The sequence below is a fragment of the Pseudorca crassidens genome, chromosome 7, assembly GCF_039906515.1.
Source record: "Pseudorca crassidens isolate mPseCra1 chromosome 7, mPseCra1.hap1, whole genome shotgun sequence".
Taxonomy (NCBI): domain Eukaryota; kingdom Metazoa; phylum Chordata; class Mammalia; order Artiodactyla; family Delphinidae; genus Pseudorca; species Pseudorca crassidens.
This window is the reverse complement of record NC_090302.1, coordinates 483,276-504,579: the sequence shown is the minus strand read 5'-3', so window position 1 is coordinate 504,579 and position 21,304 is coordinate 483,276. Positions and strand designations below refer to the sequence as shown.

The following is a 21,304-nucleotide window of genomic DNA, read 5'->3' as shown; positions in this document are numbered from 1 at the left end:
CGCCAGGCGCACGCGCTACCTGCCCCAGACTGGACGGCTCGGGCGGGGCTCGGTGGGCCCGGCTCCCGGGAGGTGCTGGTGGGCCCGGACCCCCACCCAGCTCTGTTCTCCCCCCAGGTTTGACTACGGGGAGCGCTTCTGGGACATCAAAGGCAAGCTGTTCAGCTGCCGCTGTGGCTCCCCCAAGTGCCGGCACTCCAGCGCCGCCCTGGCCCAGCGGCAGGCCGGCGCCCAGGCCGCCCAGGAGGACGGGCTGCCCGACACCAGCTCCTCCCCCGCCGACCCGCTATGAGAGAGAGCCATGGCCTGGGCGCCCAAGCGGATGCCGTTCACGCTGCGGTTCGGGGAGAAAAGGAGAAGCGCACACGACGACGTCTGAGGTCCCAGCCTGGTGCTGGCGGGGCTGGGCTGCGCGGTGGGCGCTCTGGGACTCTGCACTGGTGTCGCCCGTGAGTTTCTGATGGTGATTTTGTCGTTTCCACGTTTCTCGTTTCCCCTCTGCTCTCCGTCGTTCCTGTCCCACCGCTGGGCTTGTGGGCAGTGTCCTGTCGACCCAGACCCCTCCGTGTGGCCCCGCCAAAGCCACCGTCACCCACCCGCAGCCCGAGGGGCTGGTGCCGGCTCCTGGGGCCGCGCAGACCCTGTCCCCACCTCTCCTGAGAGGTCAGGGCCGAGCTGCCACTGACCTTGGAGAAAACGTGGGTTTGCTTTTTAAAGAAATCCTATATCTAGTCCTATATACCAGACCTCTAACGTGTTTCTTTTCGAGGAAGCGGTCTGGGGGTGCAGGAGGGCCACGGCCCACGGAGGACCCACACCTGTCCTGCGAGTGCCGTGAGGCCGGTACCTTCTGTTGATTTCTAAGCCACACGCTCTGATGATGAATAAACTGATTTATTTTCTACCATTATTGGACATTAGGACAAACAAAAAATAAAAAACAGAAAACACAGACAACGGTGCTGATTCTGGTGTGGTTTCTACTCACCATGTGAAAATAAACTATCAACTGTATAAAGAGAACAAAGTGATTTTAGAATAAAATGCAGGAGAAAACTTTTTTTAATATGTTAGTCTTGTAGTGTGAATAAATTTGCCATCACCTTTTGTGTGATGGCCCGCCAGGTCATATACTTTTTTTTGGCATATACTTTTTTAAATACTGTAATTAGTGCAGTAACAGTGGGTTTTTTTGTGCGACTCTTCTAAAACATTCATAATGCAGTCATGTTTATTTTTTCTGTTGAAATGTTTTTGACAAGTTCTAAGAGCAGTCTTTTGGCTCAGACCATTTCTTGTTCTGTTTTCAATGAAATCAATAAAAAAAAAGAAGTACTTTAAGTGAGGCCTCATCATGGTATCATGTTTCAACTGGTTCCTGCAAAATACCCGTGTCTCCCTTGGGGTGCGGTGCCCGTGGGGTCCCACACGGCCCCGGGGACCAGTGGGCAGGCCCAGCCCTGTGCCGAGTCTGAGAAGGTGGACCTGACACCCCCACTCATCCCTGCGGAGAGGACGCGGCCCGCCCCTCCCCAGGCAGCCTGTGCGTGCGTGTGCCTGTGCGTGTGCGTGGGGGGCACGTCTGTGTGTGCCAAGCGCTCTGGAGGCTGACGGAGGCCTGGAACCAGATCTGTGTCTGGACGTGGTAAGGCTGGGCCCTCTCCTCCTGCCGGAACCTCCAGTCCCAAAACTCGTCGGGAGCCTCCGAACACAAGAAGCAGCTTGAACGCTCTATTTTTTATACACAGACGTCATTCAGTTAGACATTTTCAGACATTTATCCAGAACCTGCATTTTGCAAGCAGCGCAAACAGGGTGCCTTCCCTGTGGACGTGGATAAGGCCCGATGTGCGGAGCCAGGAGCCTGAGCTGTGACTGGTCCGCCCGAAGAGCCCTTTCTGCCCGGAGGACTTGGGCTGGGTCCTCAGGGCTCACTGCCTTTCTCTTCTGAGGGCAACAGGACCACAGGAGGGGCTGTGCTGGCGGGGAGGGCCCACCTGCAGCTGGTTTTCAGGCCCTGAGACCCGCCAGCCCTGTGTGCCTTCCCCCAGCCCAGCCCTAGGGCTCCAAGCCCAGGGGACTGCAGCGGACGAAGGTCCCTGTGTGTTGGCGGTCCACCTGTTATGTGCTGGGCCAGTGCTGGTGTCCAAACAACTGTCTGTTGAATCAAGACAGTCTAGTTGCAAACCTTTAGGGTGCTGGGGAGGTCTGTGGGGTGAGGGCCCCCACGAGGTGCCGTCTCGGCAGTGGGTGCTGGGCTGCTTCCTTTGTCAGCCTGTCCTGGGGGCTGTGTGGTGCTCCCCCACCAATCCTGCTGGCAGGCCTGGGGGATGGGCCTGGGTCTCTGTTCCATGGGACGCTGACTGCAGGTATGAGGCTCTGAAGGGCTGGCCGGTGGGTGGGAGGCAGGCCAGGGGACTCCCACGGTGGCGGAGCACACGTGGCTGGAGCGTGAGGGTCTCACCCGGCTGTACTTACTCCTCAAAGGCAAACCTGTCACCGCCTCCCGCCTGCCTGGGGGTGTCCCCCGCCCTGCCAACTTTGGACAGTGGGCCACTCCCACCCACTCTTCCTGACAGCTGCATCCGTTTCCACGGGGCCGGAAAGAATTCTGAGCGTCATCTTTTTCTACTTGTGCAATTACCCTCTTAGAGAAGAGACCAAAGGGCACTGCAGAGTCACCTTTTGGAATCTGTCGCCAAAACCCCATTCCTAAGACGTGCGCTGATTTCTGCCTCCTCGAAGAGGGTGAATTTCCCCACGTCCAGCACTGAGCACTGTCGGACTTCTTTTTCTAATGTCTAGAGGAAAAATGATCAGTGTGCTACTTCACACTTGTTTGGTTACTGATAAACGCGAATGTCTGTCTTATTTATTACAGGTGGGGCTTTCCTCCTGTGTGAATTGCCTTGTAAAATTTTACTGTGTTGTTTATATTTCTCTTATTGATTTGTATGGGCTCTTTATATATTGTAGCCTTTTACCCATGCTGAACCTAAATTTTTATGTGGTAAAATCTGTCTTGTGATTTCTGATTTTGTACTGTATTTAGAAAGACCTCCACCTCCAAATTGTAAAAATATTCTCCAGTACAATTTCCTAGTATTTTATTTGCAAGTTTAGCTCTTGAATCCAGGTGGAATTTATTTGGTATATAGTTTAAAATAATAAATATAAGATTTTTAAATTGAGGAATAATTTATATACCGTGAGATGCATGGCTCTTTTGCGTACAACTCAGTAAGTCTTGACCAATGCCTTTGCCTGTGTAACCCATTCCTTATCGAGACACAGACTCTTCCCATCCCCCGGGAAATCTCTTCCCCTCCTTCCGAGCTGGTCCCTGCCTCCGAGACGCATTCATTCCGTGTTCTATACCTCATGTATGCGGGACATGTAGGTTACTCTTTCTGTCCAGCATCTCTTGCTTAGCTGTGTTTTGGTTCACATTTCATAAAGCACTGGTTCATGCATCCTTTCTATTGCTGAGGAGCATTCCACAGTAGGAATGTACCAAATTTGTTTATCCATTCTCCTGGGCGTGCACATCTGTGTTGTTTCCAGTTTGGGGCTATTATTAACAAAGCTGCCGCGAGCATCCTTGTACCAGTCTGTTTGTCTCAGGTAAATTCCTAGAAATGGACTTGCTGGGTCAGGCTGAGTGTTGGTCTTTTTAATCTGCCTGTCCTGGTAGCATCTCACTGTGGTTTTGATTTGCATCCCTTGGTGACTCGTGCTGGGCACCTTTTAGAAACTTGTTGTCCACCTGTGTGTCTTCTTTTGCCCAGTGCCTGTTAAGTCTTTTGTGCATTTTTTAATTGGCCTATCTTTCCATTACTGAGTGTAGGAGTTCTTTACATGTTCTAGTGCACGTACGTCCTTTGTCACATAGAAGTAGTTAAATATTTTCTCTCATCTGTAACCTTTCGTTCATTATCTTAGGAACAGTTGAAAATTTTGAGCACGTCCAATTTACCTTTTTTCCTCCTTGGTTAGTATTTTGTCTGTCAGTGTCTTTGCTGCCCCAACGCTGAGAAGGTATCCTCTTGCTTTCTTCTAAAGCATGATAGTTTTAGGTTTAATATTTTGGCATATGATCCATCTTAAACTAATTTTCATCAGTAGACTGAGGTAGATAGAGATACACTTTTTTTTTTTTTCTGACGTGGGTATCTAGTTGTTTCAGCTTCGGCTGTAATTTTCTGAGAACATTGCCTTCTCCCGTTGAGTTGTGTTGGCTCCTTTGTAGACCATCACCTGCCGTGTGCATCGTTATTTCCGGGCTCTTCTTTTCCATAGATCTGGTTGCCTGTCTTTATGCCAGCATCATACTGTCTTTATTACTGTCGCTTCATTTTAAGTATTAGAGTCACGTGTAGTGTAAGGCCTCCGACTTTGTTCTTATTCCTGAAGATGGTGACAGTTGTCCCTCAGTGTCCTTGGGGCCCTGGTTGCAGGACCCCCTGTGGATACCAAAAATCCACAGACGCTCAGGTCCCTCACGGCCCTCATATCTACGGATGTGGAACCCGCGTGCACGAGGGCTGACTGTATTTCACTCTTTTGGCTCTTTCTATTTTTATATAAATTTTAGAATCAGGCTTCCCTGGTGGCGCAGTAGTTGAGAGTCCGCCTGCCGATGCAGGGGACACGGGTTCATGCCACGGTCCGGGAGGATCCCACATGCCGCGGAGCGGCTGGGCCTGCGCATCCGGAGCCTGTCCTCTGCAACGGGAGGGGCCACGGTAGTGAGAGGCCCGCGTACGGGGGGGGGGGGAAGAATTTAGAATCGACATATCAATTCCTACAAAAAAGACTGATGGGGTTTTTTAAGCTTTAAAAATCATCTTTATCGAGATAACATTTACGTATCGTAAGATGCACCCATTTTGTTTCATGTGTTTTGGCAAATGTCTATACTCGTGTAGTCACTGCCACAATCAAGACATAATGACCGTCTTCATTACCCCAGAATCCTCTGGTGCCCCTTTGTGGTCCACCCTGCCTGCCCCGGGAGATACTTATCTACCCTTGACGCTGTAGATGAACATCTCCTGTTCTAGAATTTTCTATAATTGGAATCACACAGCATACTCCATTGTATCTGGCTTCTTTGGCTTAACATAAAGGTTTTAAATTTTGAAACAATCTCAAATTTACAGAAAACTGCAAGCACAGTACAGGCAACTTTTCTCTTTAAATCACTGGGGAACAAATTGCCGCCTTGATGCTCCTTCATCCCTGCAAACGAGGCTGTTCTGCTGCGTGACTGGACGCACCACCAGCTCCGGGACGACGTTGCTCTGACCGGGCACTGACCCATCAAGTCCCAGGCAGCTCCCGCCCTCGGAGCAGGCGGGCCCGGTTCAGCCTGCTGTTCTGTGTGGTTATCGTGTGTTTCGTTATTTCTGTCCGGAACAAGCCTGTCTGCCTGGTTTTCATGGCCTCGGCGCGTGAAGATGACGGTCGGTTTTCGTGTAGAACGTTCTCAGTTTGTTTCCTCAGGATCAGGTCCAGGGCTGCATCTTCGGCAGGAGCGTCGCAGAGGCGGTGCTGTGTCCTCCTGCGTCCTACCAGGTGGCCCACAAGTTGGGTTTGGTCCGTTTATTGATAATGCAAACTTGAATCATTTGATTGAGATTCAGCCACCTTTCCCACCAGCTTTGTTTTTCTCATGGCAGGAAACAGATCCCATCCTTTTCATACTTTCCGGTTACTTGTGGGAGTACGGACTCATGACTTTCTACTTCATCCAGCGGGTTATAGTCTGTTACTCTCATTATTCAGGTGCTAAAGATGTCAAAGGTTGGACTGGTGGCAGCTTCTTGAGATCGCCTCGTTTGCTCACTGAGCCCGTCTTACTTTGTGGCACAAGGCGTCCCGGGCTTGTTGGTACCTTGCCTGCCCCCGTCCTGGAACAGCTGCGTTTTCTAAAATCTAAATCCACCATTTTGCTATTTTCTGCCTATCTTGTTTGTTCTTTGTTCCTTTTCCCCCTTCTTCTGCCGTCTTTTGTATTGAGTGTGTTTGTATAATCCATCGTTCCTACTGCGTTGGCTTATTAGCTCTACCCTTTTTGTTTTCGTTTTTTAGTAACTGCTGTAGGACTTACACATTCTGCATCTTCAGCTGGCCAGTCTGCTCTCCCGAGGTGCTAACCATATTACAGCTGATGTAAGAACTGCACAGCAGAACAATCCCGTTTCCCCAATTGTCATCCATTTTAGTCCCTATAGTTTATACCCCAAGTCGTCGTTATTGTTTTTGCTTTATTTAGCCAATTACTGTTATTAATCGTAATTTGTACCTTGTCTACTCATTTTCTCACTTGTTTCTTTTTCTGTATTCAGTAACAGCTTTATTGAAATATAAGCACATACCGTACGATCCCATATCCTTTCACAGCTTACCATTCGGTGGTTTCTTAGCATGTTCACAATTACATGCAACCATCATCACAATCAAATTTAACGTTGTTGCGACCCCAGGAAGAAACCTGGGCCCATTAGCAGCTGTTTCTCCCCTAGTCCCCCCTCCCCCCAGCCCCAGACAACCTCTAATCTACTTTCTGTCTATGCAGATTTGCCTATTCTGGACATTTCATATAATACTGCGGTCTTCTGTGGCTTTTTCCACTGAGCATCATGTCTTTGAGGTTCATCCGTGTTGTGCCACGTGCCGGCCCTTCCTTTTTCTGGCCAAATGATAAATATTCTGTTCTGTGGATGGGTTGTCAGTTCATGTGGGTTGTTTCCACTCTGGCTCTTATGAGTAAAGCTGCTATACGCATTCACGTATTTGTTTTTGTGTAGATGTCTTTTGGATATATACCTAGGATTGCAAATGCTGGGTCGTGTGGAAACTCTCATTTAACCTTTAAAAGAACTGCCAAGCTGTATCCAAAACCGTCTTACAGTCCTCACCAGTAGTGTATGAAGGTTTTGATTTTTCCACATCCTCATCAACACTTGTTATCTGTAGTTTTTACTTGAACCGTCCCAGTGGGTGTGAAGTGGTACCTCACTGTGGTTTTGGTTTGCATTTCCCTGATGACTAGTGATGTCAAGCATTTTTCAATGTTCTTATCATTGATCATTTGTGTGTCTTCTTTGGAGAAACACGTATTCATATCCTTTGCCCAGTTTTAAGTAGAGTTCTCTTTTTATTATCGAGTGGGAAGAGTTCTTTTTTTTTAAATATATCCCAGATAGCGATTACTTGTCAGATATGTGATTTGCAAATATTTTCTCCCATTCAGTAGGTTGTCTTTCCACTTTTTGATGGTGTCTTTTGAAGCACGAAAGATTTTAATTTTGATGTGCAGTTTGCCCATTTTTTTCTTTTGTTGCTTGTTCTTTTGGTGCCATATTTAAGAAACTGTCGCCTAATCCAAGGTCACAAAGATTTATGCCTTGGCCCCTGCTAAGAGTCTCATGGTTTTAGCTCTTACTATTTATGTCTTAGCTACTATTTAGTCTTCGACACATTTTGAGTTAATTTTTGTATAGGTGTGAGGTAGGGGTCCCACCTCATCGTTTTGCAGGTGGACATTCAGTTTTTCCAGCATTGTTTGTTTTTGCTTTTTTAAAAATAAATTTATTTACATATTTATTTTTGGCTGCGTTGGGTCTTCGTTGCTTGGCTCGGGCTTTCTCTAGTTGTGGCAGGCGGGGGCTACTCTTTGTTGTGGTGCACGGGCGTCTCATTGTGGTGGCTTCTCCTGTTGCAGAGCACGGGCTGGCGCGCTGGCTTTAGTAGTTGTGGCCCACGGGCTCTAGAGCGCAGGCTCAGTAGTTGGGGCGCATGGGCTTAGTTGCTCCGCGGCATGTGGGATCTTCCCACATCAGGGCTCGAACCCGTGTCCCCTGCATTGGCAGGCAGATTCTTAACCACTGTGCCACCAGGGAAGCCCCCAGCACCGTTTGTTAAAGAAGCTGTTCTTCCCCCGTGGAATGGTCTTGGCACCCTTGTCAAGGATCAGTTGGCCGTAGATATTGGGTTAATTCCTGGACTCTAAATTCTATCCCATTGATCTATATGTCTTTTCTTGTGCCAATATCATACTGGTTTAATGAGTGTAGTTTTGTAGTGAGCTTTGAAATGGAGAAGTGTGAGTACTCCAGTTTTTTTCTTCTTCTGAAAGATTTTTTTGGCTATTCTAGGTCCTTTGAGTGTCCATATGAACTTTAGGACCAGTTTATCAGTTTCTACAAAGAAGCCAACTGTGATTCTGACAGGGATTGTGTTTAATCTGGCCAATTATCTTTTAAAAAATAGACTTTTTAAAGAATATTTTTAGATTTACAGAAAAATCGAGAAGATAGTGCAGATTTCCAAATACATCTTATTAGCATATGGTATATTTGTTATAATTAATTAATTATTTAATATTGATACATTGTTATTGACTAACGTCCATAGCTTATTCAGATTTCCTTAAATTTTACCTAAGGTCTTTTCTATTTCCAGGATTCCTTCCATGATATCTCATTGTGTTTAGCTGTCAGGTCTCCTTAGGCTCCTCTTGGTTGTGGCAGTTTTACTTATTCCTGATGATCTTGACAGTCTAGAGGAGTACCGGTCAAGTGTTTCTTAGGATGTCCCACTATTGGAATCTGTCTAATGTTTTTCTTATGATAGGACTGACGTTATGGGCTATGGGAGGAAGACCACAGAGATAAGGAGCCATTTTTGTCCTGTCACATAAAAATAATCCTATCAACATGATTTATGACTCGATGTGGGCCTTGATCACCTCAGTGAGGTGTGCTTGTCAGATTTCTGGCGCTCTTTCCTCCCTTTCCATCCTGCTTCCTAGAAGGAGGGCTCGAGGCCCTGCCACGCCTGAGGTCTGGGGTTAGGTCCCCTCTCCTTTGGGATAGAGTATCTACATGAATTATTTGCAATTCCTCTGCACTTGAGATTTGTCTCTTCTGGCTCATCTATGAATTTGTTTCAGTCATTTTTATCAGTACGGGCTCACGGGTGGGTGTTTATTTACGTAGTATCTGCTCAAATTGTTGCAGCTTTGGCCGTTAGGAGCCCTTCGTGTGGCTCCTGTTTACCACTGACACCCTCATCAGTGTGGGTTGTGTCTGTGTGTGCCTCCAAGCACTTCCTTACTTTGTGGCACTGTGAGATGCGTCAGGCTCATTTTGTTTATTTTCTGCCTGAGTCCTAGACTTAGCCACTTCTCCATGGAGCCCTGATTTCTTTCATTGGGAGATGGTGTTAGAAACCAAGATCTGGGTGCTGGGGTGCTTGTTGCTACTGGGGTGTCTTTTCTTTTTTCTTTCTTTTTTTTTTGGCGGTACGCGGGCCTCTCAGTGTTGCGGCCTCTCCCGTTGCAGAGCGCAGGCCCAGCGGCCATGGCTCACGGGCCCGGCCGCTCCGTGGCATGTGGGATCTTCCCGGACGAGGGCACGAACCCGCGTCCCCTGCATCGGCAGGCGGACTCTCCATCACTGTGCCACCAGGGAAGCCCTGGGGTGTCTTTTCTGAAAGCCCCTCTCAGTTGACAGGGGAAAGAAATATATGTGTGTACATACACACAAATCTACAAATGTTTCTGTATGTACCTATCTGTGTCTACATTAGGATAAATGTTAAGCTCACACTGATGTCTCCAAATGTAATTCCTCACAACGTGGATCATCATAGCCTCCTGTCCTTGCTTATCTGTAAGCTTTTGCTCCAGCCGTGAGAAACCCAGCTCTCTCCGCCGTCTGTTTACGTAGTTGTTCAGTTCCAGGATACGTGCATAGCTGCATCAGAGTAGCCAGTAACCAGTTCCCTATGGGAAACAACCTTATTGACCAGAGACAGTGTTCATGTGCAGCTCCATTTGCTTTACTCTTATGGACCCACTCATTGCCAAGGTTACTTAGGTTAGCCCCTCCCCCACCCCTTCAGTGAGGTTGTCTCCTACATTGTAATAGATGACCTTGTCACTGTCTGCGCTCCTTCCTGGGGCCTTCTGGCCTCATAAGGGACTTTTTTATCGGCACGCATCTAGATTCGTTTTTATGCTGTAAAATCGAGAAGTTCAGTTGTCTTTTACAGAAGTTAGAGAATGAGAGCAAAGGTATTTTACATTTGTGTACATTTACAGTTTCTGGTGCTCTTCGTTCCTGTTTGTACATCGAAGTTTCCAACTACTGTCATTTTCTTTGGCCTGAAAGAACTTAAATAAACATTTTAAGCACAGATCTTTCTAGCAAAGAATTGTCTCATCTTCTGTTCAAAAGTATCTTCGTTTCACCTTTCACCTTCGTTTCAGCACTTTCAAGATGCAATCCCATTGTCTTCTGGACTGCTTTCTTTCTGATGAAAAATCAGTGGTGGTTCTGCAGTGTCACATCTTCTATTAAGCCCATCCAGTGAAATTTTCATTTTAGATATCATGATTTTCCGTTGTAGACGTGCCATTTGGTTCTTTTATAGCTTCAGTATCTCTTTTGAGATTCACTATCTCTTATCTCATTATATTCATGTTTTCCCTTAGCTCTTTGAACACACTTATACTGGCTGCTTTTAATCTCTGTATGTTGATTCTGTCATAGCTGGTTTTGTTTCTGTTGACTGACCTTCCTCCTAGTTATGTCACCTTTCTACACTTCTTTTCATGTCTGATCAGTTTTAATTGGATGCTGGACAGTATGAATCTTGCGTTAAGTGTCTGGATTTTGTTTTCTGTCTCTGGAGAGTATTGGGTTTTGTTCTGGCAAATAATTACTTTACTTTTAGGTCAAGCTGATCATCTCAAGTCTTGTCTTTTGAAGCTTTTTGGGGGGAAGGTGTAAAGTAGCCTTTATTCTAGGACAAGTTTGGCTCTACACCGTCTCACGGTGTGGCCTTTCTGGGCCTCTGCTGAGTTGCCAGAGTGTTCAGCAAGGTGTTCTGCTCTACTTGTTAGGACTCGGGTGACCCCTTGTCCTGCGTGAGTGTGGCATTTGTTCAGGTCGCAGCAGCTCGGCACCCCTCCCACCCCCATTTTGTGGCTCTCACTGTGCACACGCACGGGTCCTGTTCAGCCAGAGACTCCAGGGCACTCCTGTGTGGATTTCTGGAGCTCTTTCTCTGTTCGGTGCTTCATCTCTGGTGTCTGCCCCTCAAATTCCACCACCTTTGCTTCCCTGAACTCTGGCCTCTGTCTTGTAATCTCGACAGGAGGACTTTGCTCTGCTTGGCGCCCTCACCTTTGTGCTACGATTGGAACATTGTCCCCTTCGGACAGGCCAGGGTGAGTGTGAACTAGTGTGCTTTGTGTTTTTCTTTTTCCAGGAATCTTTTTCCTGCACTTCCCGTTGTCTAATGTCTGAAAATGGTTTCATATATATATTTGCCCAGTTTTACACTTTTTATGACGGGATGGTTATCTAGTACCTGCTACTTCATTGTGGCCAGAAGCAAAAGAATAATAGAACTTTATTTTCTTCCAACTTGAAAGCCAATTATTCTAATACCATTTATTGACAAATCTTTCCTTTCCCACAAATCTTAAATCTCATCCACTACATTTAGGTATACACACACACTCTGTTTTATTCTGTTATACTATTCTATTGCTTTATTCTGTTCCTCTATGTATTCTATTTCCTTATGATTTTATGTTTTTAAATTTAAAAAGTCAATTGTAAATACAATACAGAAAGGAAAAAAGTTAAAACTCCACTCACTTTCAGTGTCTTCCTTAGATTAATCACTGTTTCATGAATATTCTCACAAACATTTTATGTAAAAATATATATCGATAAAAGAATAATACGTAATATTTTTAAAGCTCTTCCTGTTTTTTAACAAACATGGTGCTTACCACGTCCAGGTGCTGTTCTAAAGGGCTTCACGTACATGATCATTTAATTCTCATGAAAATTCTATATGGTGGGGGCTTTCCCCACCTTAGTGGGTGAGAAAAAGGACACTAAGGACCTTGCCCAAGGTCACACAGCTCCGAGTGGCAGAGCCATGGTTGGGACCCCAGGCAGCGCGATTCAGAGTCCATACCCCCCAGTGCTGTTTCCTCATTCTCATAAATAATCCCATTGGGTCCATAAAGCTTCTAAGCCTTTGTTTGCCCACCTAAAATCCTGTCTTATTGCAAGTTCGTTCATGATTATCTGTGTCTTTCTCTGTGAGGCAACTTTACATGTCCTTTGCTTAGTTTCAGTGGAAATGTTAATCTTTTTATTATTGATCAGAAAGGGCTCTTTGGAAATAAAGAAAATTCATCCCTTGCCTTATGCATTGACAGTATTGTCTAAATGTGTTTATTTACTTTGTTTATGATGGGTTATTAAAAATATATATCAGCTTCTGGGTTCTGTTTTACTTCTGCCTTTCGAGAATTTCAGATTCTTCTGTAATCCACTTCGGCAGCCTTTTCCGTTAAGCTGGTCGTTTTCAGCTTGTGGCCGTGCGGTGGTGTCGGCACGGCGGCCCAGGTGACTTCACTGTCAGCCGCACGGAGCTTCTGGCCTTGCTGTCCCTACACTTTAAGATTAAAAACCCTGTTTGCTGTCCTGTAATTTGACTTTGTATTCCCATCAGTATGTCTATTCTTTTCAGGGTTGTATAGACTACACAATTTGATTTTTGTCCATTTTTATGTTGTTGGGACTGTTCTTTTATTCTTCTCTATTTGTCCTCATCGTTTTATTTGTTCGTACTTCCAGATTAGCTTTTGTTAGAAATTTGTCAATTTCCTTCCACTCATCTTTTTAAAAATCCCAGTTCTCCCGGGGAAAATGTCTAGGAACAGATGGATCCCCAGGTCTGAAGCTCAGGAGAGAAATCTGTACTGGAGATAAAGATTTGGGAACTACCAGTATAGAGCAGGGCCCTCACCTGGGGATGACTCTGCCCCCAGGGGACACTTGCAAGATCTGGGGACAGATTTGGTGTCACAGCTGAGGATGATATTGAAGTCAGAGGTGTCCAGCAGGGATGCTGCACAGCCCACAGTGCACAGGGCAGCACCCCAAGAGGAATGCCCTGTCTCCAACCCTGGGATGGAGAAATAATTGAAACGGGGAGGGACAAGGTTGCCCTGAAGGGTCAGGGCAGTGGCAGCATCCTGGCCGGCAGGGAGTCACCAGTGAGGCGGCGTCTGGCTGACATCTGAGGGGTGGACCCAGTTGTCCGGGCACAGGGACAGCACAGGGACAGCAGGTGGCACCTTTGAGGGACCTGTGGGCCAGCGGGGCTGGCTGGCGCTGAGTGAGCAATGAGGCCAGAGCGGCAGGCAGGTTCGGCAGCCGTGAGAAAACCACGAAGGGCCCCAGGTGGACTGTGATGTGGTCAGGGCTGCAGAGGAGGACAGTTGTGGGAGTGGGACAAGGCCCTGTGTTCACAAGGTGGCCGCCACCACTGGCTGAACGACTTGGAAGGTGACCGCGGTGATGGGGAGTTAGAGGGGCCCAAATATCTTTATTTTTAAAAATTATTTACACTTTTTATTTAAGTTGTTTTATTGAGGTAAAATTCACATAACATAAAATCTACCATTTTAGTCATTTAAAAATGTACAATTCAGTGGCTTTGTGTGTGTGTGTGTGTGTGGTACGCGGGCCTCTCACTGTCGTGGCCTCTCCTGTTGCGGAGCACAGGCTCCGGATGCACAGGCTCAGCGGCCATGGCTCACAGGCCCAGCCGCTCCACGGCACGTGGGATCTTCCCGGACCGGGGCACGAACCCGTGTCCCCTGCATCGGCAGGTGGACTCTCAACCACTGCGCCACCAGGGAAGCCCTTCAGTGGCTTTTAATACACTCACAGTGTTGTTCAACCACCACCACTATCTAATTTCAGAAAATCTTCACCCCAAAAAGAAACCCTGTACCTATTACCAGTCACTCCCCACTCTCACCTCCTCCACTGGCACCACGAATCTCCTCTTGTCTTTGGATTTCCCTATTCTGGAAACATTTCATGAAGCAGAATCATGTATTAGGTGGCCTTCTACGTCTGGCTTCTTTTACTTAGCATGATGTTTTCATGGTTCATCCAAGATACAGATGGGATTAAATGTACCAGGATTTTCTTAGATTTTATTACATGACGATGAATATACATTATTATTATTAGAAATAAATTGGGAAGGAGTGAGGAGAGGCTGGCAGAGCTGTCAGACTATGATGCAGCTCTAACTTCTAGTGACGAGAAGGGACAGAAGGCCGGTGGGAACACCCTGATCGCTGAGCATCTGCTCTGACTTGGTGAAGCCGCTGCAGAGTCCAGGACCCTCAGCACAGGAGCAGCGGTGGGCTCAGCACAGCAACAGGCCCTTTGCCAGTCGTGCTGCGGGGCACACTTTCACAGCAACCACAACTGTCTAAAATAACAACAGTGTCGCGCGCACGCGTGTGCGCGTGTGTGTTTTTAAAGAAAGGCTGAAAATTAATTAATCATCCAACTGAGAGGGCAAATAAACCTAAAACAAAGGAGAAGAGAGGGAATATAAAGAGCAGATACTAATGAATAGAAAACATATGGGGACTTCCCTGGTGGCGCAGTGGATAAGAATCCGCCTGCCAGTGCAGGGGACACGGGTTCAAGCCCTGGTCCAGTAAGATCCCACGTGCCGCGGAGCAACTAAGTCCGTGTACTACAACTGCTGAGCCTGCGCTCTAGAGCCCGCGAGCCACAACTACTGAGCCCGCGAGCCATAACCAAAGGCCATGCACCTAGAGCCTGTGCTCCACAACAAGAGAAGCCACTGCAATGAGAAGCCCGCACACCACAGCAAAGAGTAGCCCCCATTCACCGCAACTAGAGAAAGCCCGTGCAGCAAGAAAGACCTAATGCAACCAAAAATAAATAAATTTATTTAAAAAAAAGAAAACAAACATATGATAGAGACAATCAGTGAAGCAAAAAATTGGTTCTTTGAGAAGATTAACAAAATGGCAAACCTCGGCAAGATTGAGAGAGGGGGAGGGGGAGAGAGGGAGGAAGGTGGTGGGGGGGAGAGAGAGAGAGAGAGAGAGGGAAGGGAAGAGAGAGAGGGAGAATACAAAGGGCATACAGCCACAGTACAACATAGATTAAAAAGATAGCATGAACAACTTTAGGCCAATACATTTCTAGAAAAGTATAATGGAAAGAAAAAAAAAGTATAACGGAACAAACACTGACCCAAGAGGAAATAGAAAACCTGAATAGTCTTATGACTCTTAAATAGCCAGCAATTAAAATCACAAAGAAAACATCAGGCCCAGTTAGTGAGTTCAGCTGAACTTTCACAATACAGATTCTCTATAGAAATGCTCCCCAAGGCCACCATAACTTGATGCCAAAATCTGATAAAAATAATGCAACAGAGGAAAACCACAGGGCGATGTCATTCAGAGACCAACCCGCAACAACTCGACAGATTACTAGTCAACCAGGTTTCAATAGTGTATAACGACAATAATCAGTCATGACCACATTTGATTTACCACAGGGATGAGAGGTTGGTTTAACTTTAGGAAATCAATTAGCATAAGCCACTACCCTAACATAAAGGAGAAAAATATGATCATCTCCAGTGCAGAAAAATGATTTGATAGAATTCTTCACCTATTCATGATAAAATCCTAGACGTTAAGACTAGAGGAGGGTTTCTTAACCTGGTTAGGGGGTATCTATTTTTTTTAAAAGAACATAGCAAACCTCATAATGGTGAAAGGTTGGAAGTATTTTATTTAAGACGAGGAACAGGACAGGGTGCCCACTGTCCCATTTCTGGACCTCATTGTACCAGCTAGCACAGGAATACACGAAAAAGAAACAAAACATCTAAGAATTGAAAAAGAAGAAATGAAGCATTTTTCAATGTTATCTACATAGAAAACAAAGAAATCTAACAGTGAATTATTAACCAGAAAATGTAGCAGTATTGCTATGTGCAGGGAACTGCACAGAATGCGGGCAACAGAAAATGTACCCAGGTGGACCCCTTCGTTATAGTGTGAAAACATGAAACCCCTAGGAATAAATCTCATATAAATGTGCAGGACCTTTGTGGAGAAAATTATAAAACTTTACTGAAATAAACTAAATGAAGATATATATTTTGCTCATGGGCTGGAAGTCTCAGTATCACAAAGGTGTAATTTGCCCCAAATTGACCTTTTGATTCCATGCAACTCTTGTCGAAAGCCCACTGTATGTGTTTGTATAATGCGACAAGTTGATTGTAAAAATTATGCAGACGGGATTCCCTGGCAGTCCAGTGGTTAGGACTTGGTACTTTCACTGCCTTGGCCCAGGTTTGATCCCTTGGTCAGGGAACTAAGATCAGGCAAGCCACACAGCGGGGCCAAACAAACAAATAAATAAATAAAAACTATACAGACCAAAGGTAAAGAATAGCAAAAATTCTCAAGAAGAAAACCAGGTAGGAATATTACCTTATTGTAAAGCTTTAGTAATTAACACAGTGTAGTATCGGCACAGAGACAGACAAATAGATCACCTGAGCAGAACTGAGAGCCCAGAAGCAGACCCATATGTTTACAGAGTTTTGATATGTGACAGGGCTGACTTCGCATTGGGGAAAGGATACCTTTCAAAAATGATGTTCTGACAATTTAATTACATAAAAAAACAAAGTGGACTCCTGCCTGCCTCACTTCATACAGAAAAATTAGTTGCATCTGGTTTAAAGTGCAAAAAGCCAAAACTGCAAATTTTAGAAGAGAAGATAGGAGACTATATTCTCAACATCCCAACAGTATACAAAAGGATATCTTCATAATGATAATGAAGGAAGAATTTTCTATGATTCGAAAAGCACAGAACATAAAGGAGACTTTGAATATACTCGGATACATTAGAATTAAGAACTTCTGCACATCAAAGAAGGTTTTGCAACACATATCTGACAAAGGTTCACGCCAGAACATATGAGAACTGGCACAAGTGAGTAAGAAAAACATGATCCAGTTGGAAAGTGGACACAAGATTTGAACAGGCACTTTGACCAAGAGGAAGATTAGATAAGTAATAAATACATGAGAAGTTGCTCAGCTTCCTTAGTGAGCAGGGGAATGCAGATTAAAAGCCACAGTGAGACGCTTTAAGTATCCACCAGGTTGACAAAAGTACCGATCACACCAGAGTGTTGGGGGAGTGAAGCCACTGGGACCTGTGAGCTGTTGGGGAGTGTGATCGGCCCACTGGCACTGATGGGGCAGCATCAGTCTCACCTGTGGCCCAGATACTAGGAGAACTAAATTAGATGTTCACCGCAGGACTGTTTGAAATAGCAGAAAATGTAAAGCAGCACAAACTTCCATCAAAGAAGAATGGACAAATTAATTGTCACACCAGAGACTAATATGTGTAGTGACAACAAATGATTCATGTATGTGCAATGATGGGCACACTGTTAAGGAAAAGCAAGTTGCAGAAGAATATCTACAACTCGGTTCTTTCTGTGTATGTGAAGGCAAAAGTGTGTAAAACTGTATAGATATTGTGCAGGGGTACAATAGAGAGAGGATCCTAAGTACAGGATTCAGGACTGGGGAGGCCTCTGTGGCAAGTGGGGATCTGGGAGGGGCACACGGGGGCTTTGCAGGATCTCCTGGGTCTGTTTCCTGGGCTGGTTGGTGGGTGCACAGGAGTTTGTGGTATTGTTATTCCTTAAGCCTTATACACATTTTATAATATGCATGTACTTATTGTTTAATTTTAAAAAGTAAATACAGAGGTGGGGGCCATTAGGTAGGGTGTCAGAAACAGGTGGCAGGCTGGAGAGGTGTGTGGGGCCCTAATTCAGAAGGGAGGGGCTGCCCGGTGTTTGAACGCTGTGGGGATGCAGATAAGTTGGAAGTACAGGGGTCTCTCTCCTTCATGGAGCCATTCCTGGCCTCATGTACTACTTACCCTTATTGTTTTAAAAATTAAGTGTCAATTCTATATGAAAATGAAAAATTACTCCAAGTTTTCCCTCCCCAATTCTCCATGTGGGAACCCAACACCTAGTGGCAGAGGTGGGACTTAGAAAGGGAGGTATATCCCATTTACAATAGCATCAAAAACAATAAAACATTTAGGAATAAATTCAACCCAGGTGAAAGAACTGTACCCTGAAAACTATGACATTAATGAAAGAAATTGAAGAAGACGTAAATAAATGGAAAGACACTGCACCCCCCACACCCCCCACCGACCTCCTGTTCATGGACTGGAAGAGTTAATATTGTCAAAATGTCAACTACCCAAAGCCATCTATAAATTCAGTGTAATCCCTATAAAAAATTCCAGTGGTATTTTTGGTAGAAATGGAAAAAACAGTCCTAAAATTCACATGGAGCCACAAAAGACCTTAAATAGCTAAAGCAGCCTTGAGGAAGAATAAAGCTGGAGGCATCACACTTCCTGATTTCAAGCTATACTACAAAGCTACAATAATCAAAACAGTATGACACTGGCATACAAGCAGACACAAAGACCAATGGAACCAAATCAAGAACCCAGAAATAAACCCATGCGTATATGGTCAGCTAATATTTGACAAGGGGAAAGGATACTTGAGTACTCAATGGGGAAAGGTTAGTCTCTTCAATAAATGGTGCTGGAAAAACTGGATATTCACATGCAAAAGAATGAAAGTGGGTCCCTATTTTATACCACTCACAAATGTTAACTTGAAATGAATTAAAGATTTAAATGTAAGACCTGAAACCATAAAACTCCTAGAAGAAAACATAGGGGAAAAGTTCATTGACACTGGTCTTGGCAAAGATTTTTTGGACATGACACCAAAAGCACAAGCAACAAAGGCAAAAATCAACAAGTGGGATTACATCAAACTAAAAAGCTTCTGTACAGCAAGGGAAACCATCAACAAAATGAAAAGACAGTCTATAGAGTGGCAGAAAATATTTGCAAACCACATATCTAATTAGGGGTTAATATCTAAAATATATAAGGGACTCACAACTTGGTAGCCAAAAAAAAAAAAAAAAACCCCAAGTAATCTAATTAAAAAATGGGCAAAAGACCTGGCAGACATTTTTCCAGAGATGATATACAAATAGCCAACTAGTACATCAAAAGATGCTCAGCATCTCTAATCATCAGAGAAATGCACATCAAAACCACCGTGCAGTATCTGCTAGAATAGCTACCGTCAAAGAACCTAAGTGTCCACTGACGGATAAACAGACAAAGAAGAAGTGAGATATGTATACACTGAAATATGCGAAGTACGTTCAGCCATAAAAAAAGAAGGCAGGGCTTCCCTGGTGGTGCAGTGGTTGAGAGTCCGCCTGCCGATGCAGGGGACGCGGGTTCGTGCCCCGGTCCGGGAGGATCCCACATGCCGTGGAGCGGCTGGGCCCGTGAGCCATGGCCGCTGAGCCTGCGCGTCCGGAGCCTGTGCTCCGCAACGGGAGAGGCCACAGCAGTGAGAGGCCCGCGTATCGCAAAAAAAAAAAGAAGGCAATCCTGCCATTCGTGACAACATGGATGAACCTTGAGGGCATCGTGCTAAGTGAAATAAGACAGAGAAAAACAAACGCTCTATGATCTCACCTATATGTCAAACCTAAAAGAAAGCTGAACTCAGAAACAGAGCAGAATGGCGGTTGTCAGGGGCTGGGGGTGGGGGAACTGAGGAGATGCTGGTCAAAGGGTACTAACTTGCAGTTATAGGTTCTGAGGATCTTATGTACTGTGTGGGGTGACTATAGTTAGTAATACTGTATCATGTACTTGAAAGTTAAGACAGTAGATCTTAAGCCTTCTCCCCAAAAAAAAAAAAACAAAACAAAAGGTAAACTCTGCGAGGTGATGGATGATGGGTGTGTTGGATGACCTTACTGAGTCTTCTTTTCACAATGTGTACACGTATCAGATCATCACATTGTGCACTTTCAGCTCACACAATGTTGTATGTCAACTGCATCTCAGTAAAGCTGGGGAAAAAGGGGGAGGAGCTGAAGAGGTGCTGGAGGGGAAGGTGGGCAAGGGGCCTCCCACCCTCTGGGAACGGGCCAGGGGCCGAGCTTCTAGGATAGTGGAGCCTGGTTGCAATGCCATTGCCAGCACGCAACAGGACCAACTCAGGCCCCCTGAGGACTTCTGGGGGCACAGTGGGTGATAGCCGTCTGCCTGGTTCGTGAACTTCTGCGGTGGCTGGAGCCTCGTGGGGGCGTCCCTGGGGGTTCGAGGTGAGTAGGACAGAGGGGGAGGGACCACAGACCCCTGCCAGGAGGGGTGGGGGGGCGCAGGAGGTGCTGAGGTCATGGGTGGGGAGCAAGCCCGCTGGAGGCCAGGGAGGAAGAGAATTGTCACTGGGGCTACCAGCTCAGCCCGGGTCCGTGCCCTGCATCCCCCGCAGCTCCTTGCTCCCCTGGATGAGCCTTCACACCTGCTCCGCCTTCTGCCAGCCTCAACGCCCCGCTCACTCTCAGCTCTGATCTTGCCTCTGATTTCAGTGAGAGTCACAGTCCAGAGGTGGTCCTCCTCCCCCCCGTTAACCCGCCAGCCTGCCTGTGTCTGCGGTCATGTCCTCCGACTGCCCTTCCTGTCAGCGAACAGGCTGTCTCATGTCCGATGGCCTCTGACCCAGACGGGGCAGCACATCCTTTCTCTTGCATCTGGAACCTGTCTTTCTATTGAGTCGTTCCAATCGGCACACAAGGTCCAGTAACATCCACTTCCTTAAATAACCCACAAAACTCCCTTCATGGCCTGTGTCTCCAGCTATTGTTCCACGTCTCTGCTTCTTTGCAGGAAAACTCACCCAACAGCTCTGTCCACCTGCTGTATGTACTTCCTCATGAGCCATTCTCTTTAATCCACTCCCCTCAGCCTGTTTCCCACTCCTCTATGGAAACTGCTTTTCTCAAGGGAACAGGCACGTCTGTCTTTCATGCCAGTGATTGAATGTCGGTCCTTATCTCTCTGGATCTCTCCACAGCGTTTGGCAGATGACTGATTTCTCTCTGGACACACGCCCCTCCCGTGGCCCTGGAGCACTGGACTCTGCTGTCCTCCCCTCTGAGGGCTCAGGCCGCTCCTCTGTCTCAGTCATCTACTCGGCCTTGCCGAGCACCCCAGGGGCCTCTTCTCTCTGTCTACACTTACTCCCTCAGTGATGATGACTGCTGCTTCAGGCGGGGGTCTGGCACGTTTGAAGGGACTATCTACCATAAATTGTGCAGGGCGCAGTGAAACCTCGAGGGAGAGGACGTTGCAGAAACAAGGGGGAGGGGACAGAACCCTGGACCTGGAAGGAGAAAAAGGAGGGTGGAGAGGGCGCCTGACAGGAGCTGGGACCTTCATTTAGGGCTTGCAGCCCACCCCAG

General features: G+C 46.3%; 1 protein-coding gene across 8 annotated transcripts in view; it reads left to right on the top strand.

Annotated features, from left to right (window-relative positions):
* The window catches only part of EHMT1 (euchromatic histone lysine methyltransferase 1), a 146,617-nt gene extending 143,745 nt beyond the window's left edge, over positions 1–2,872 (top strand). For all 8 annotated transcript variants that reach the window (XM_067742485.1, XM_067742484.1, XM_067742482.1 and 5 more), the window contains one exon: positions 118–2,872. In XM_067742485.1, coding sequence (XP_067598586.1) covers positions 118–292 — 175 coding nt within the window. In that variant the 3' untranslated portion in view covers positions 293–2,872. The remainder of the gene's footprint in view (positions 1–117) is intronic.
* The last annotated feature ends 18,432 nt before the right edge of the window (positions 2,873–21,304 follow it).